The 18,950-nt window shown below is 49.9% G+C and overlaps 1 protein-coding gene across 5 annotated transcripts in view; it reads left to right on the top strand.

The window, feature by feature from the left end:
* ULK1 (unc-51 like autophagy activating kinase 1) overlaps nt 1–18,950 on the top strand; it is a 68,687-nt gene that overhangs the window by 30,019 nt on the left and 19,718 nt on the right. For 4 of the 5 annotated variants that reach the window (XM_065033346.1, XM_065033345.1, XM_065033342.1 and 1 more), the window contains exons 10-16: nt 1,199–1,257; nt 3,547–3,629; nt 7,243–7,293; nt 13,935–14,023; nt 16,022–16,187; nt 17,276–17,336; nt 17,467–17,556. In XM_065033346.1, coding sequence (XP_064889418.1) covers nt 1,199–1,257; nt 3,547–3,629; nt 7,243–7,293; nt 13,935–14,023; nt 16,022–16,187; nt 17,276–17,336; nt 17,467–17,556 — 599 coding nt within the window. The remainder of the gene's footprint in view (nt 1–1,198; nt 1,258–3,546; nt 3,630–7,242; nt 7,294–13,934; nt 14,024–16,021; nt 16,188–17,275; nt 17,337–17,466; nt 17,557–18,950) is intronic. The other variant, XM_065033343.1, reaches the window with a different exon arrangement.

The following is an 18,950-nucleotide window of genomic DNA, read 5'->3' as shown; positions in this document are numbered from 1 at the left end:
GGGAGAGCCGTGAAGCTTGGGTTGCTCAGACGGTGCAAGAAATACTGTCCTGATCAGTACTACATGAGTATTAATAGTTGCAGCTCTTGAGACTCTCCTTTTGGTTTCTCTTGAGGTTTTGTAGTGAGCTCTCAGTTATCCTTAATTTCCATCTTGAGCCTGAGGGAGCAGGTGATGTTGAAACGGCATCTTATGTGGCTGCTTTTCCAGCCACGCTGTGTTAGTGGTGTTTTGATGGCCATCTGCAGATTGGCTCGTCTGATTTGCTGTTTTAAGCATCTTAATTGACCTTAAATGCTTCTAATTTAGAAACGGCAGTAGGTGGAAGGCTGGAGGGTTTGTGGAGCCTGCCCTGCGCTTCGGGAGAAGCCTCTTGCCTCCTCATTCACACTTTGCTACACTCTCTGCTGCATCAATAGCTGATGGCAGATGGATCTGTCTGATCTTCCCTCCCTGTCTGTATGAGCCTCCGTGTCTGTGCTGTGCCAGCCGGCCTGCTCGGCCTTCGTTAAGGAGACTGTGCCTGGGCAGAAGAGCTTGAGACGCTGGGGTTAATTTACTGGCCTGTATTATTCATCGCATAAAAACAAATGGAGAAATGACGTTGGGAGATTTTTATGTGTCTGTACTTCTGTACTGGGGATTTTATTTTTAACCTCAGCTGTAAACCTCTTGTGCCTGGACTTTTGTTGTTTTTAATCCCATCTCTCAGAATGCGGGATCTCATCATCGACATCCCCCGCAGTTGTGTATATTACTGCGCAAATAGGAGCTGTGGCTTGAGACCTTCTGACTTCCTGGCATTAAAGCGGAAAATCCTCATTTGGTTGCTGTTCCTGGTGTCTTTGCAGGTCGCTCGCCCATCGCCAGGCTCTGTGCCCCTCTTCCGAGTGCCCCGCAGCACTAACCCGCCTTCCCTGCGGGAGCTGCCGTTGCTCACGTCTGCAGTGCCGGGCTGCTGGGCCAGCCCGGACCCGCGGAGCCCTTGGAGGGGAGCGCGGGGCAGGGCGGCAGCACGGCGCCTGAGACGTTGCATTTTCACTCTGCGCAGTGCAAAGCAAGCTGCAGGTTCTCATCCTCTCTGCCGGTTCAGCAATTGAAAAGTGCCTCTGTTCTTCAGACTAACTGAAATGAAAATGCGAATCCCTTTCCTTCATTGTCAACTGCTTCATGCTTTGCTTTTCTCTCTCCTCTCCAGGCCAGCAGCCCACAGGATCTTCGTCTCTTCTATGAGAAAAACAAGATGCTGATGCCGAAGTAAGCGCTTTTCCAGTGTCACCATTTCTGTGCGCTTGTTTACTCTGTGTTTACACCTGTCCTCATGTGCTCCTAGCTTGTCACTCAGGGAGGTGACTGAAATATTTGGCCACCTGCCTTCCCCCATTCCTTAAAGCAGCAGTGATATGGCCCAGAGACAGGCAGGCAGCAGCGCGTTGCCAGAGTTGGTGTTCGCTCTTTCCTCCTCCAGTGCAAAAATGCAGGGTCACCAGTGATTTTGGGAGCAGCTGCTGGCCCTTCCCTGTGCGTGGCTTCCCCGAGGTGGGAGCCGCTCTTGAAGCCACACAATTCTTCAATCACACGAGCAGCCAAACCGCAGTGTGTCCCATAACCTGCCACACCTGACTGCAGATCACATTCCCATTTCTTACGTGTCAGGACAGCAACTGCTTGTGTCCATCCTGCTCATAGGAGGAAATATTATAACCTCGAAAGATGGCCTCAGAAAATAATACTGTAGCATAGCAAAGCTTGGTGTTTTAAATGTGAGAGAGAAGAGGAGGCAAGGAGGCTGTTAATCTGCACCATCTTCAGCCTGTGTTGTGACATCTGAGGTCTCCTACTTGACCTGCCTGTTTGTTGGCTTTAAAACCATACGAAAGCTGAAGTCATTGCTGGGAAATGGACTCATTTGGGATGAGAGCTTTATGTGTCATGGATAAATAAATGATGACGATAATGCTGGAGGACTGCAGGTCTCCAGCACTAATGTATTTTTCAGGAGACTCTGCTAGCTGTGGTATCTCGGGTTATTCCATTGCGCAGTGTGCTCCCAAGGCACACCTGTTTTGGTGAGAGGGACGTTTTTCTTGGCTCAAGCGGAGTCTCAGTTTAACTGTGTCCCATCCAGAGCCCTGGTGGCCTCTTTGACCTGGGAAGGAACTGTTCTGGGGTCAGGGGTGGAAAAGCATCTCCAGTACAAACAAGGACAAGGGGTGCTTGCCATCGTTCTCTCTTCTAGGAAATGCTGGGCTCAGATTCCTGCACCAGCGAGGCCTGGGGCTTCACAGAAAAACAACTGAGTAACAAGGAAACCTATAAATACATCCCTTACCTCCCGTCTCTAGTTTCACTGAGCAGGAGTCTGTTAGTGCTGGCTCCCACCTCCTCTCCCCTTGCTACATTTTGTCCGTTTCTGTGTTTTTGGCTGTCGGTGGTGGGGCAGAGCCGGTGGCGGGGCTGTGGGAAGGGTTGTTTCTCCCAGTGTCGCTCAGGCCTGGCTGGAGGATGGTGAGCAGCGTCTTGCCTGAGCCAGCACGTGCTGTTGGATCCTGGTGCCGAGTTACCTCGGCTGACCCAGGCACGGGGGGCGCCTGGCAGACCGGAGGGGCCGCGCTGGACACGGCCACGATGAACAGCATCAGTACCAAACGGAGCTGGAGCCACCTCTGTGTCCTTTGGAGAGCTCAGCTCCGGCCCCTGAGAGCGCTGCTGGTTGTGCAGGAAAGTCAGCGGAGCTGAATCCACTTATGCAAGGGCTGAACTCTGCTTTCCCCCCCTTAATCCGTTCACTTATTCCTCGCTTCTTGCAATCTGCTGGGGCTGCAAAGAGCTGCCCTGGCCTCCCCCGTCTGCCTGTGGGGTGAGGGAATGCACACTGATTTACCATCTCTTTTTGTGCTGCACTGGCCCTTGAAAATATTTTCTTCCTAGCTATACTGGAAAGTGTGGTAATGGCTGCACTAATTTTAGCTTGTTCATGTGGCAGTTGCTCACATCTCAGTGGCCTTTGGTTAATAAATGCAGTATATCAAGGCAGCAAATAGACAAAGGTTACTTGTTAGTCTTACATAAGCTGCATTGAAAAAGAAATGCCTTAATAAAATGGTAGTAATTGGTGATACATTTCACCACCAATGTCTTAATTGGAAGCTTCCCTTTGGTAACTGCTTCATTTTAATGACCTCCTTATTCCCATTAGAGCAAGTAAAAGAGATTTTCTTTATCGTGTGCAAAATATTGCCTGTCGAATGAACTCTGCTGAGAACCAGAGGGATGACACTGGCCCCGCTGCGGAGGGGAAGGATCTGCAGTGCTCCTGGGAGAGGCCACTGAGGCCGGATTAGCTCTGGCCTTAACAATGACAATGGGGACTAAAACCTAAACTGAAATGCAAATAGAGATGTTTCTGTTCAGCCTGAGCTCCTGGTAGTTCCTAGCCCAGCAGGCACAAAGGGAGTTTGCATTTGCAGGTTGCCTTCCTGAATATGTAAAGCAGTTTAAGTAGACTGCAAGCCTCTCTTACTTTGCTTTTGTTTTCAATCCTAGCATCCCCAGGGAGACGTCGAGCCACCTGAGGCAGCTGCTGCTGGGCCTTTTGCAGCGTAATTATAAGGACCGCATGGACTTTGGTAAGACCTCCTTCCAGTTTTGGTTCTGCTGCCTCTTTGTTGTCTTTTATGCCATGGCATGGCACAAACTGCTGTACTTTTGCAATACCCTCTGTTTCTCAGGGTCTGCAGGGATAACCCGAGCCAGGACACAGCAGCGGCTTGCAGACCCTTCCCTCCTCCTCCAGGAGGAAGCAGCCTTGGTTCTCGGGGGCTCAGGCTGGCGGTCTCTTGGCTCTCCCTGGAGACCTGTGTCTCAGCCTCCTGACTCGGCTGGCATGAAGATTTCCTTTTTTCCCTTCCTTTTGATGTCTTAATTCCTTCTAAACTGAGAACAGTCATTGCGCCAGGCAGTTCTGGGTTGGGCAGCCTCTGCCAGATGTGTCCACCTGAGCAAGAGGTCTGAAGAACCTTTAGCGAGGCATGGCTGGCAGATGTGGGACCTTTCCTAGAGCCCCTGAAAGGACCAGGTCATCTCAAGGCAACTCTGGTCTTTAATCTTCCCCTCGGGCAAAGATGTTTGTTCAGAACTGGATATTGTCTCACCAAGAAAGCTGGCTGAACCAAGGCTGATCATAATTATGCCATGCTGAGTGTAAAGGACTATGGTTGCTGGGGTGCAGAAGTGAGAAAAGCCTTTTGAGAAGGGAGTTGTCGAAGCTGCTGACAGACTGACTTGGATACAAGCACCTCTGAGGGTTATTCCCTGCAGATCTGCTGTCTGGGCTCTGGATCTCTATTTCTGCTCTCATGCTGCTGAGCATTTCAAAAGAAAACATCACATCTTTGAGGCTCCTGTTTCCCTGCTGTCAGAAACGGTGTCTGGTAAACCTTTTTAGCCCTTCATAAGCTGTTTTTGTACCTCTTGGGAATAAACTGCATGAGTCAGTGTCTAACACTTGGAAATTTGAGATAATAGACTTTGATCCCGTTCGGGATAACAGTCGCAGCGCATCCTGCTGCCTTAGTGCTGCAGTTGGGTTATGGTTGGACTCGATCCTGAGGGTCTCTTCCAACTGAAATGATTCTGTGATTGAGATTGTTGCCTGCCCTTAATCACGTGTGGGATCCTTTTCTCTACAAATTGGCACATCCTTGTAAGATGTAATTGTTCCTCAGGGAGGGTTTGTGAGTATATTCTGTACAGAAGCCTGTATTTGAGATATTCCTTCTGCTTTATGGAAGCAGATCTCTGGCTGTGTGGCATCCTATGACTTATTCTAATATCTCCTGTTGGTTGAGAGCAAAGCAAGTACCAAAACCGTGATTTATTCAGACCAATACACTTCTCAGCATCCAGTGGTATTCTTGGTCTCATCCACCTCGGCCTCCTCCTCCGAGTCTCTGCTGAAGCACCTGAGCCTCTTCCTGCGTGTGACACAACTGTTTTCCTTTCCCTGCTGGTGCTGGGGTTTCAGCTCCTCTGTGTTCCTGGAGATCTGAGCTCCACCTGCTCGATGGTCCCCTCCTTTCCTTGGAGGGTCAGCTCAGAAGGCCTCCAGAGGATGCCCCTTGCCAGGACAGCAGCAACAGCTACACGGGAGCACTTCCCTGTGCCCAACTGTTGTCATGCACAGAGCATTAGTGTCCAACAGCTCTGATAGTGTCTGAAGCAGGTGTCCCCCTTCCCGCAGATGGCTCCTGGTAGACAGGTGCTTTGTCCTCCCACTGGCAAACTAACCGTAGGCTACTCTCTTCACCTGCACAACTTATAAAGCGTCTGCTTTGGCTGATGGTCGCTGCTCCATTGCCCTCCTGAGCTCTGTGGGGTGAGGCTCAGGTGTGCTGCAGGGTCCCCTGCCCCGAGCGGGGTGTCCTGCTGCTCCTGCTCCTCTGCGTTGTGCCTGCAGACCGGCACAGGGTCCTCTGTGGAGCTCCCCCGAGTTCAGCCAGTTCACACAACAGCAGCACACAAGCTTGAAACTTCAATTACTTGTGCGTCTCAGCTGCTCCTCTAGCAGGAACTGATGGTCTTTGCAATCGCAAGATTATCTAGAGGAAAGCCAGAAGGGTTTGAAGTTGCAAGTTTCCTGCTGATGATTACAAGCGGAGTTGTTGAATTTTGCTTTGCAAGCACAACTAATAAACAGTTTGGAGTTGGGAAAAGTAAAAGAAATTGTCATTTCCATCCCTTCAGTTGAGTAGCTCTGGAGGAGCAGGCTGAAGAAGCAGAAAACTCCGGCAGCTGGGTGGGATGGGGACGGTCTCCATCACAGCTGATCTCAGCTGCCGGATTCCAGTTCACCCTGCGGAGATTTCCATCACTTCTGTTGTGCCAGCTCCAGACCAGTGTCCTGTGGCTGCAGGACCTTGGCATGGCAGTGGCCACGAGCGGCTGGGGAGCGAGTGTTTGTTTGAGTTCAAAAAGCAGGCAAACAAAAAAGGCAGTGGCGACTTGCTGGGAAGCTCACAGGCCAGAGAGGAGCTGTTTACAGAAAGCAGAACTCTGTAAACCTTGGGTGTTGCAAGAGGAAATCCGTGCTGGGCAAACAAGTTGAGCTGCCTGCAGTCAGCCAGATAATGAGTGCTGATCATGACTAACGCTCCTGAAAGGCCGAGTTTGAGTGTGGTGGGAGAGGACTCGGTGCAGAGCTGCCCTGGGCAGAGATGGAGTCAGGAGGGGCGGCTGCTTGTGGGGACAGGCAAACACAGAGGGTCTCCAGCAAGCCAGGACAGAAGGTTTTCTTGGCCTGGATCTGTAGAATATCCTCCTGTGATGAGTGGAGAAGAGCAGTTGTGTCAGTGTGAATGGAAGGGCGTTCTGGGCTGTGATTCTGTGGTGGAGTTTTAGAAAATGCATTTCTGCCTTCAGTGCACGGGGGTTCAGGTGTAAAATCACTCAGCGGAGCTCCTGTCCGTCGTTCCTCTTTGTGGAATGAGCGGCAGTGCAGTGCAATAAGCAGAGTCTCACCTGATCCCTGCAGGGAAGGCGACTCACTGTCCTCATCAGCCAGGGACTTGGTCTTTGAGTGCTACTTTGCACCTTGGAGTTTCTCTCTTCTTGCTGATAGCAACTTCTGACGCTCATGCGCAGACGTGGCCGTACCAGGTCTTGACGTACTCACACTGTCTGCCTCCCAATAAGCGATTCCTACAAGTGTCAGAGCTGGTGTAAGGCAGAGGAGCATTCACAATGAATTCAGTGTATTCTCCCTGGCAGCCCAGGGTTGTAGCTTGCAGCAAAACCTTATGAAGTTCTTTAATGCCCTGTGGGGAAGGAGAATCCATTAGTATGGATGGTGAGTCCCAGGGAACATAGCCTCGTGTCCTTCGGCCATTCTGTTGGCAAAGATTTTTACCTCATTCATGGAACTGCCCCCGCTGATTTCCCTTCCCCGCCTCGCTCAGCCGATTTTGCAGAGATGGCTGTAGCAGAGAGACACTTTTTTTGGTCATACTTACATAGCAACCCCTGGATCCAAATAACTTCCCACCCTTTTTTGACGAGTAGGTCCAGCATCCAGCCCCCGTCTGCATTCTTGCCCACTGCTGTCTGCAGCTGCACTCGGTCAGTGTCCATGGTTCGCTACATTGCCTGGAAAAACTACTGTAAAATACTGTGACTTGCTGTGCTTTAATTGCTTTGTAAGCTTCATTTCCTTTCATTGAGTCATTGTTGTTGTTTTTTTTTCAGATGAGTTTTTCCATCACCCGTTCTTGGATGCAAGTGCCTCTATGAAAAAATGTAAGTGGTGCATTTTTGATTACAGCTCTTTTTGAACTGACGTGGCTTTCTTTGCCGCTACTTCAAAAAGAAAGAAAAAAAAAAATGCTTTGTTTTCTTAGTTACTCAGGCAGGGGTTCAGCATTTGTTACTGTGGCATGCCCAGATTTTGCCATCAAAATGTATTTGTTTTGCTCAGTTACCTTCGGAGGGATGAGTAGGGGGCTATTTAGAAGGCTAAAGCAGAAGTAACTGTAGCTTTGTAATGCGTTCAGCTGCTCTGCGTGCAGTGCGTGGCCGGTGGGGATGCTTGTAGCCGAGCAGGAACACGCAGCGTCATCTTGCTGTTCACCCACATCTGCAGGACAGTTCAGATGGCGAACGGTGGAGACTGTCACTTGTCCCTGCGTGCCAGGCGGTCCCTTGGGCTGGCTGTGCGAAACAGCGGGCTCTGGTTACCCCGTCTCGTTTCAGCATTTACCTCCGAATCCGTGATAGATCTTGTTCTAGAGGAGTTGAATTTGGGTGCCCTGGGAGAACTGGCCAAAACACAGACACATTTCCATTGAAAATTCTTTCTTTCCTCTTTTGAATCGAAACTTCGGAAAATTTCCAGCCACATGTGTTATGATGCTGAGGTTTGTTTTCAGTGGAGAACAATTTAGAATTGCTTGTGGTGTATGGGATGTAACAGCCCTCTGGCCAAGAGACTTGGTTTAGTAGAATTGTGTCTGGTTGGCATCTTCTTCTGGAAGGATCCTGCTGGGCCTCTGATCTCCTGAGTAAGTGATAGAACAGAGATTTTCATCAGCAGCTGACGCAGGGTGCCCAGTCCAGAGGCTGGAGGCTTCAGAGTCAGCTTCCTGAACATGGAGCCTCTCTTGGATGTATGTTGTGGGTAGACACCCTTTATCTGATGTCCGTGTCGCCCCTGACAGTCTCTTACTTTCCTGGACACAGAGCAGAACTTCTCAGTTATTCCTGATACACATTTAACTGTGTATTTAGGTGACTGTCCTGCAAGCAAGAAGAGACACTTCTGGTTTAGGGGAGCTCGCAAGCCACCCAGGCCTCTGTCTCCATCTGCGCCAGCAGGATGTGGGGCAGGTCCTGCAAAGCAGGGCTGCTCTGCAGGCCGGAGAGGACTCTGCCTGTGCACCACGGCTCCTAAGCCGGCTCCTAAGCCAGCTCTGCTCCCAGCGCCTGCTGCACCATTGCCGTGCAGGAAAAGCCCTTCCAAGTCCGATCCCGCTGTGGGCAGAAGAGGACTCCATCGGCATGTTCTTGCATGCCCACCAACTCATCTCTTACCTCCAGCAGTTCCCTTGGTTTGTTGGCCAGGGGAACAGAAAACCCCCTGCAAACAGGAGAGGGTTCTTCTGATTTGGCCTCAGTTTCCAACTTCTGTACATTCGCTGAGCAGAAACCAGAGGCACCATTATGAGCAAGGGACTGTTGTTCAGCCTTTGCCCCCAGCTGCACCAGAATTAATGGTGTGGGGTCAAGGCCCCATCAAAAGGGCCCCTTTACTGGCAGATAAGGACTGTCTGAACACTGAACCTGTCTCCTGCTGGTCCTCACCTCCAGGTATATGTCCACAGCCTGGAGTAGTGTCCAGGCGTGAGAGGCCACTGTTGGCTTTGAGAAGATGAAGGGAGGAATACCTCCCCATTTCTGGTGGTCCTCAGGTTGTACACAAAGCCTGCTGTTGGAGGAGATGGTTCTCTGGTCCCCCGTGGAGGCCTCTGCTGCTGACAGGGGTGGACGGAGGTCTCTGGGAAGCACAGTGAGGAGCCTGGATGGTAAAGGCTGCGTGTGGGAATGGTACTCCTTTTGATCCCTCAGTAGGTTAGAGAAGAACCAAAAGTTTATCGTGCTACTTCATCTCAACAAGTGGCTCAGCAACATGAGTGTAGGAAGTACCAAAGGGACATGGCTGCATCTGAATCATTATGGTCGTGCTCAGACTGATTAGTCTTCAGGCCTGCGGTGGAGAGCCGGGGGAAGGAACAGTGTGTCCTCGCGGTGTTGCTCTCCCGAGAGCCGGTAGTGGGGCTGCCATTGACGTTGGTGGAAGCAGGACTAGGTCGTTCACATCTGGGTGTTCAGGTTTCTCTTAGGAGGGTTTGGATGATCCGTACCAGGACGATCTGTGTTTTGGGGTAGTAGCTGTTGAGTGATGAAAACACTGACACCTGAGCTAAGCCTGGGGACCTGCTACGCAGCCTTGGCATAGAGGAGCATCCCGTTCAGAGGTGTCCGCACTGCGGGGCAGGCAGACGTGCAGCCGCGTAGGTCCCAAGCCGATTTTAAGGTGAGACACTTTCCATAGGAGAACATTTTGCAGTGTGGTGTCTCCGTAGCCCTGCAGGCAGATCTGCCTTTGGGTGGCAAGGGCAGAACGGGAGAACATGTGGAGCTGAGCAGGTCACCCGGGCCTGAACCCCGCTGGGCTGGTCCAGATCCGGGCACACAGCCCTTAGGAATAAAGGGAGAGCCATTCATTCTGTGGGGATGTGTTAATGCACCACCTCATGGAGTTATAAAAAAGCTTTTGCAATATAACATAATTTTGAAATTCTGGAAAACTGGGGAATCCTCAAATATGGAAAATCCTCTAAGTGGATAATTTTGAAGTTCTCAGGGCTCCATCTCATTTAAATAAATTTGCACGTTTTTCAAGGCACTTTAGCAAAATCAGCCTTTCTGTCAAAAATCTTTAAACATGGCATCTGTGAGAAGCTTGTGGAGCGGGCGTGCGGGGCGGCTGTTCTCGCATCCCTCGTCCCTGTCCTTAGTGGAGCGGGGACACGTCTGCCGCTCCCGGGTGCAGCGCAGACGTGAACCCTGCACTTTTCTTTTTGTTTTATTTACATTTTACATGGTGGGTTTTGTACCTGTGACTGTGTAGATGTGTATAAGTTTATTAATAAAAAGTCTTCAAAATCCCATGTCTAGTCAGAATGGTGTCTGTGTGTAGCCAGGGCTGATATATGGTGTGGGGCAGCGTGTTACTGTAATAATGCATGAGGAGGCATAATTAGACACTTGTGCAAGTCTTCTCTAGTAAACACATTGTAATTGGTACCCGTGCAGAATACTTTGGAGGTTTTGTTGCTCCTGCCATTAATGAATGGTGATCTGGTACCTTCTTTACTCGGAGTTAGGAGAGCTTGAAACGTGAGTGGTTATGGTTCCGAAGTGTTCGGGTGGTTCAGTGTCTGGTTTAACTTGACTTTTACCATCTTAATAATATTATTGTACATAAAATACTCAGGTAAAAACTAGGAAATAAAATCTTTGTGACTTCTGCATTTTAATGGTGCAAATTTTTTAGCTCTAAAAAGCAGCGTGTTCTTTGGGCAAATCCTTCCAGTTTTTGCACTCAAACTATTGCTCTGCCAGAAACTGCAATTACATAACTTTTTAATGACTGGTTTTAATTGAATCCACATAAACACAGAAATGCATCTCTCTGGTGTATTTAAAACTTGGATTCCAAATAAAGCTGTTATATCCAGCTTGAAGCTCAGATGTTTTTAGGGCACCTGGTGGGATGCTTGATCAGCAGTGATTTGTGCAGGATCCAGGATCAGGATCCATTCAGCCCTTATGGCTCCCAGCTCACCTGCTTTGAAACCAGTTGGTTACAGGACACAGGATGAGTGTTTTGTTGCTGGAGCAAGTTGGAAAGGATGATTATGAAAACAGACTTATTTACATTCTAATTACAATCCAGTAATGTTTGGATTCAGGTAGGGGCCTGCAATTCAAGTTACCATTGCCCACACTCCGACTTGAGCAGAAAACATAATGAGCCAGGTGTTTGCACCTTTTTAATTGTACCTGGGAGTGCCTGGGCGTGTGGAGATGGAAGCGTCTTGCTCTCAACCTGTCCTGCATGCCTGATGTTGAAAAATGCATGAACAGGGGTATATGGTGGTCAGGGAGGTCTATCAGAGCCAAACCTTGTGGTTCTGCATGAAGGAAAGTCTGGTTTTAGTGTCAGGACCTTTTGGGTTAGACCTCCCAGCATTGCCGTGTGCATTGGGGGAGTGTACAGGGTTTTAAGTAAGAACCTGACTAACAGAGGCCGTGCTAAAGGCGCGTTGGGCACAGAGAGCTTTCGCTTGAGTTTCAGATAATAGTGGCAAAGTCCGCCTGCTCGTCTTCCTTCCTAGACTAATGGAAAGCTGTCCAAAGCAAACAGACAAGAATAGAAAAGTCTAAAGTCCAGCCAGGTTTAAATCAGTAATAAACACAGAACCAAAATAGAGCGGAGGGGACCTTGAGAGAGAACTGAAATGGCTCTAACAAAAATACTAACTCCAGGAAAGTGATGCAAGTCTTGCAGCAGGCACGTGTGGATGCAGTTCAGAAATCTCTTAGCCTTTTCGTAAAAGCACCTTTGCATACGAGGATGTTTGTGTACAAGGGTGGATTGCTCCGTAGCAGCTGGCGGGATGAAACGGGGAGGCTTTTCCCCCCACCTCGGGTGTCTGGTGTTGAGTGTACGGGGAGGTGCTGGGCTTGCTGTGCGGGCCCTGGGACGGTGGCGGTCCGGGCTGGGCAGAGCTCTGCTTTACAGACGCGTTCCCACAGCTCTGTGTGTGTTCCCCAAGCGTGGGGAGCAGAACCAGCTGTGCCGAGGAGCAGCGGGGCTGCGGGTTGTTGTGTCTCTCCCTGCCAAGCCCTGACCCACCTCCCAGTGCGCCCATCGTCGGGGCACGGCGCTCACTGGTCCTTCACTGGAGCCGGGGCGGTGTGTTCCAGCAGCGCAGTCCATGGGGGTGCAGAATCACGTGGAGAACAGATGCAGAGGCTGAAGAGGCCTTGTAAAGATGTATTGCATAATGGACCTGACACGGGGGGAACAGTCTGTGTCACTGCACGCCAGCCCCGTGGCACAAACCCTGGGACGTTGCCACATCAATCTCTATTTGCAGTATAGCTGAACCTCTTTAGGAAAACATTCCGTTTCTGTTAATGTTAGCAACGAGCAGAGGAGATCGCTGTGACCCCGGTTAAACTGTTACAGTGATTGGTTACTTAGGTTTAAACATATATTTTAAGCATACACTTCTTTGGCTTCATTTTCCTGTTGTTGGATCTTGTTACATCTCTGAGGAACTCGGCATCTGATTGTTCTCTCTGTGCTGAGAGTCACTGGTCCAGTCATCCTTCAACCTTTTTGACAGGCTGCACGGAAAAACTTCTTAAAGCTTTCTATTAAAAGGCATATTTTCCCATTCTTTTGTAGTTGGAATACTGTTTCAACAGTTAATTGCAGAGAGATGTACTTTCATTTTTCTAGCCAGTTGAATAGAGTAAGTACTTTGTAGTATCTAATGTGATTAATGACAGAGGTAGTTTCACTTCAAACAGAAGCATTCTTCTTCTAGGTGTTATTAACCCTCCTTGTATTAGGTGCGGAGTGGTTAGCACAGATCCCGTGAAGGCAGCCATCTGCTGCTAGGTGCTCATTCGCTGCCAGCACAGTGGGAGAGAAGCAGAGTGTTCCTCTCCTCACTCAGGCGTTGCCTCTGATCTCTGCCTTAAGTCATTCAAATACCAAAATGGTTGCAGAGTGAAATCGGATTTCAAGCTGCCTTGAAGTGGAAATGTTGGGGCTCTTCTGCAACTCCTCGGCTGTTCAGTCCTGTGCGGGTGGAGCAGGGAATCTGAACCACTGCCTGCTTCAAAGTCTGGTGCAGTCACTGTTACCTTTGACTCGTGTCCCTCCGCAGCCAAGCTGAGCTCTACCAGGTTACTCCCAGCGCCTCGCTTTCTTGAGTCATTGGACCTCAATATTCTTTTCTCCTGTGATGCCTTAATTATTTTCTCTGCCTGAAGGTCAATGCTTACTGCTCCTTGCAGTGTGAGCTTTATGCTTCTGCGAGGGTTACAAAATACACTTCAACAATGAAGCGAATAGAATGGACAAGTCTGATATAGAAGAATAAAACAGAAAAGGAAGGGACGCGAGAACAGCCAGTGCTGTGGAACCATTTCTGTACAAAGAGATTAAATGAGCAAAACCTTCTTAACTTGCAGAAGTGACTGAGGGGGGATGTGTTGAGGTACAGGAAGCACTGAGCTGTTACCTTGTGGAATGACTAATTCTGCAGGTTTGGTTTGGTTTGGTTTCACACCGTGTGGCCTGGGCCGTCCAGCTGCCTGTGTGTAACTGGGCACAGACCCGCAGCATTTGCGGTCTGTGTGCTGAGCCGCAGGGCCCGATGAGGCAGCAGCTGTCAGGGCACGGTCTGGGTTCTGCCCTCTGTCGCCGACATGAGTAACTCAGCCCGCTCTTCTGTTTGTCTTTCCCTTCATTTGTAAAGATGCTTTGGGGGCGCTTTGGGGCAGAAGCCATCTTGCCACCTGTGTGGGTCAGCTACTGAGTGGATATCTGACCTTGGTCAGAGGTTCTGAGACCTTCTACCCTAAGAGCTGTAACTGAAATAATGTGTGGAAGAGCAAATGGATGTCAATCCTATAACTGGACAGAATGCTGATTTGCATTCTCCTTTAACTGATGATATTGTCATGACATAATGATGGTACATGTGATAAACTTGTGGGAAGGATGGAAAAGACCTTTTTTATTGCTGATTGATCTTAGTTTGACGACTTCTTTTGTTTTTGTCTTTTGCTGGTTTTAGCTGCTTCCGTGCCAATGCCTTCTTACCCCAGCTCAGGCTCCGGTAGCTCCTCCAGCAGCTCTTCCACTTCCCACCTGGCATCGCCTCCGGTAAGTGCCGCTCCGAGGATGCGCTGCTCGTTGACTCACGGCTGGCTGCTTTCAGACAAGGTCTGTGCTGCTGCTGGCGGCTGGTACAAGTCACCGAACACTTTAGTTCTGCCTGGGGTTGGTTCAGTATCTTCTCCAGTCTGTTGAGAGTTTGCATCTCAAAGATTGTCTTTCTCTTCACGGGCAATACTTCAGCTTGCTGTTGGCTATTACGTGAAAAGCCGTTATGAAAGAAGTCGGTATTGGCAGCACTGGCTTGTCTTGGCAGAGTTGGAAAGCTCCTTGGAACCAAAGAACAGTGGCTAATTCAGGGTGTAGCGCTGCTTGCGTGGCTGAAGTCCCCTGTTCTCACACAGTCCTGGGTCCTGGCAGCATCTCCACCCCTCTGTGGGAGGTGAAACGGGCGCCACAGAGGGACATGGGGCCACGCTGTGTGCTCAGACCCGCCACAGTCCAGTGGCCTCGTGAGAGATGATCTGAACCGACGGGTTTTCTCTCTGGTTACCTGAAATGATGAAAGGTTTTCTGGAGGGCAGAACGTTAGCTGACCGGTGAACTGACATTCCTCCAGCTCACTGAACTGAAGGCTTGTTGTCGGAGGCGCTCGGTGAAAGCCGCCTTTTGCCTTTGGGCTCAGGAATGTTGGTGGTGTGATGGGCAGGGGAAGGGAAGATTGGATTTTTTCCTCCCTGGCATTACTGCTTTATTTTGCGTTGTTCTCTGAGTTTGGCTGTGCCGAGGTGTCTCAGCCCGGTGTGGGAAAGGCTGAGAGGAGCTATCAGGAGCTGAAGTGGGTGCTCGTGGTGCAGAGGAAACGTCACAGAGCTGTGTCCTCAAGAGCTTCTGCCCCCCTGCAGCCCCGAGTTGTTGGCTGGGGCTCTGCTGCCCGTGGGACCCCAGCAATGGGTAGGTGGTGTGAAAGCAGCCTCTGCCCTCAGCTCCCGCAGTTCGGGAAGCTCAGGGATGGTCCAGACTCACTGCAGACCGGGAGGGGTGTTTGGAACTGGTCCCGTTTTGCAGTTTTGCTGGTGGGGGTGTGCAGGCTCAGCGTGTGTACAATGTCACCTCTGCAGGGCTAAGCTAGCGCGCTGGGGGGGAAAAAGACAACTGTGGCTGCTGGAAAGCTCCTTCATCTTGTGTGTCGTGCAGGGGCGGTGAGAGTCCCAGCCCTGGGACAGCAGGAGAGGCTTTGGAGGGTCAACAAGGTCTTAGCAGGGCCCAAGTGAAAGCTGATTCAGGGCTTTCTCAGCCTACAAATGCATTAGGATAAAGATTGTGATCTACTCTGTGTATGGTTCAGCTGTTTTAAATCTTTCTTCAACTATCCGGCTTTGTCCATCTGTCTGCACAACATGAGGTTTGCAGGGCTGTTCACTGTTTGGCTGAAGGAGGAGGAAAACCGGCACTTTTCAGTGTCTGTCCTGCCTCCCATGGCCGTGAGGCGTTCATCTATTGAACACCATTCTCCAGCCCTTTCTTTGTCAGCACTACACCAAAACAGAGTTGTCTTGAGGCGCAGGGACACTTATGTACGTGTTCCTGAGCGCTGCTTACTGCAAAAAAGTGAATAGAAACCAGATGTTTAATGTTTAAGAAGAAACCAACAAAACATAACCCCAAAGAACAACCGAAACCATCTCTGAGAGCTCTTCTCTGTTTCACAGCCACGTTAAATTGGGTTGGTAGAAAATGCATGGAGAAATGTTGGAGAAAGCCTTAGCAGAGGGATGCGGCACCTCGAGTTAGTTTTTCTTATCTGGGGAGCATCAGACATGCTGGTCGTGTGTTTTGTGCAAGGAAAGATGCGCTGTTCTGGCATGGGCGTAAGAGGCTGTTCCTTTTCAGTAAACTGAACAGCTGCTTCTGGCAAACTGTCAGCCCTGGTTTATCAGCACAATGTTGTTTGTAGCCTTGTACAGTTCGGTTTAAAGATCAAGCAGGGTGATGAAGTGGCTGTGCTGAAGCCAGGGTTTGTTTTTTGCCGTTTTCTTGAATTAGCAGTCCCTGGGAGAGATGCAGCAGCAGCTGCAGGAGAAGGCGCTGGCGTCGCCCACCCAGGACTCGCCCGGCTTTCTGCACGCCTCCAAGGACTCTGCTGGAAGCAGCAGCAAGAATTCGTCCTGTGACACAGATGACTTCGTCATGGTCCCAGCGCAGTTCTCAAGTAAGGGGGCTTCTGGAAGTGCAGATCTTCTAAGCAGGGCGGGATGTGGATGCCAAGGATAGCTACTAGAAGGTTAAAAGAGCGATTAAACCTGCCTGTTTTGACTGGAGAGCAGGAATGGTCTTGTTCTCAAGCTGCTACAGACATCTGTCTCACTGGTTAGTTCCATGGGATATTTTGTAATTACCTTCAAAGACAGGATTTGAGAGTAAAGATTACTTGGGGACCTCAGTAAGAGATTGAACCTGGAAATCTGACTGGAAAAGAAGATAAGCAGGCTCGCAGGGAAATGTCTTTCCCCAGGATGCCATTCCCATGTCATCCTGTCTTCAGTTTCAGTCAGCATCACAGTCTAAGACAGGATTTCAGCCAGCAAGCTGGATTTTATAATGAGAAGATTCCAGAGAAATCTAAAAGATGTTGGGTTTTTCTTCTGACCGTGTGTGTGATGCTTTGCTGAGCTGGGACTCGGTGATAACTGCTGTGATTCCCCCTTCACAGTTGCGCTACTTGTATTAAAACAGGAATTTGGAGCGGTAGAACCGGATCCTTACGATAAGGAAGAGCCCAGTGTTGCTTGTGTTTTTCCTGGGAACAGCAGTGGGACCAGTAAATACGTGTCCTGTGCTAGTCGTGTTTCCAGAGCTCAGATGTTTTGGCAAAGGCACGAACTCCCTGTGTTGTGTATCCAGCACCAGCTCATTTGGCTGCCCTGGACTTTTGCCACTTAGGACGCGGATGTTTCAAAGCCCTGTGTGCAACTCACACCGCTGGCTTTCCACACAGCAGCTACTTGCTTGCACCAAGTGGGCATTTACCTACTGCCCTAAATGATTGTTGGGTTTTGACCTTCTTCCAAAAGGGCTCCCTTTCAGCTTTAATTTGCCAAAACTTCAGGATATAAGGATCAGAGGCATCCCTATCAGCTTCAGCCTGTGTCTATTTGACAAAACACTGACTTCAGAAGCAACTCAGTGGGTCTTGGAGCAGCAGGAAATTCTACCCAAAAATCTCAGTTGCTCTGAATATTTAAAGATTTTTAAAGACAATTATCTCAAATTGTTTTTCTGCACTTCTGTGCTCCTCAGGTGATTTAACTGCCGAGGCTGCAGGAGGGAAGCCGATCCAGGACAGTCTGATGTACAGCGGGTAAGAGCACCAAAGGTCCTGGGGCTGAGCAGGGGCGGCTGGGCAGACGCGGCTCGGTCCCCACGTGTTGCAGGGGGAGCAGCGTTGGTTCCCAGGCTCTAACAGCCGGGTTCTTTCTGGCGTTCCTCAGGAGCTCTCTGGTGACTTCAGCAGGCTTGGAAAGCCAGGGAAGGACCCCGTCTCCTTCACCGCCGTACAGCGGCTCTCCCAGCCCATCCAGGTAAGAACAGCTGTTCAGTGATCACTATGCAACAGGGATTAGTTGTGTGCCCCTTGACTTCCAGGAGGGGATTTTACAGGTGTTGCTGTGCTGGGTAAGATCTGCATCTCTCCTTTAATTAAAGGGTAATGAGAAACAGCCAGGAGGAACTCCCCAGCCTGGGGCACTGATCAGTGCCTGTCTCCCTTCTTAGGAGGGGCTGGGACACAATGCAGTAGAGTTGGAATTAACCCTCTTCCTGCAGGGGCAGGAGTTATTCTCAAGCAGAAACTAAAGGTACTCCACGGTTATGTGTGTGCTACTCATCCCCTCTGTGCTCGGCCTGCAGAGGTGGTGAGTACTCCAACCAGAGACCCTTGCTTCTGAATTCATGCTGTGAATTACAGCGCAACACTTCAGCCAAGGCAGAAACTGCTGTGTGCTGGGAAAGGATAAGAGCAGATGAGGATCGTTGCTCTTCTCCCCTGGCTGTTGAAGGACAGATCTGGGCCTGCTTAGTTGTTTGTAGTTTGCTTGAAGGTCTATACGTCTCCTTGCACCGTGTGTGTGTAAAGCAGTGCTACTACATGGGCCTTGTTTAGTAATAGCGAAGGCAGGAGTAGGACTAACAAGTGTAAATAGGTGTGGTCGTAGGTTCAGTTCTAAACCAGTTGCTCTGAGCTCAGCCTTAGCCTTTAGAAATGTCATAGGTGACACCTGCCCACGCAGACCAGCACCAGCGACTGCCTGCCGATGCATTTAAGTTCAGAAGATGTTAATTGTCTGTGCAAGGCGATCCCATGGACTCTACAGCTTGAAGCTTTAGGGTGCGTGCGTAGCTTGCAGGGAGCTGCTGGTGCTGCTTCCCATCCCGTTCGTGCCCCTGGGGAAGCAGGACAGCTTTCATCTCCAGTCTGGCAATATGGTACCTGCTGGGGAGGAGAGATGAAGGGGATTTCACACAAAGAGATGGATGACCCTGTAATCTTGCTTAAGAAGGCAATGTGGTCCCAGGCTATATGTTGAACACGCTTGTCACTTAAATGGAGCCCAGAAAATGACAAAACATAGCCTCAAAGCATGAAGATTTAAAGGAGAAGAATATAGCTCAAAGCCTTGCTGACGTGATCAGATTAATTGGCAAGCACGTACCACAGTGTGGAGTTTAATTGCATGAGGCTTCTTATGCCATTGCCTGCTAAGCTTTTTAACAGCTTATTCCTGAACTGATTCCTTTGCATTCTGGGGATCAGTCTTTATTAAAGGATTTTGCCTTGTTTCTGGACAGCAGTGAGTGGAAATTCATGGAATTTCACCACAAATGCTGCCTACTTTTCACTGTTCACCGCAGTCTTCACCAAACCGGCCTCGTCATGTTCAGCTGGATCACAAGGTGGCAAATGGGTGCCCGTGGC

This window comes from Columba livia, chromosome 17 (assembly GCF_036013475.1).
Source record: "Columba livia isolate bColLiv1 breed racing homer chromosome 17, bColLiv1.pat.W.v2, whole genome shotgun sequence".
In the NCBI taxonomy this organism is placed as follows: Eukaryota; Metazoa; Chordata; class Aves; order Columbiformes; family Columbidae; genus Columba; species Columba livia.
Note: the sequence above shows the minus strand (reverse complement) of the source record. Positions and strands in the feature narration are given on the sequence as shown.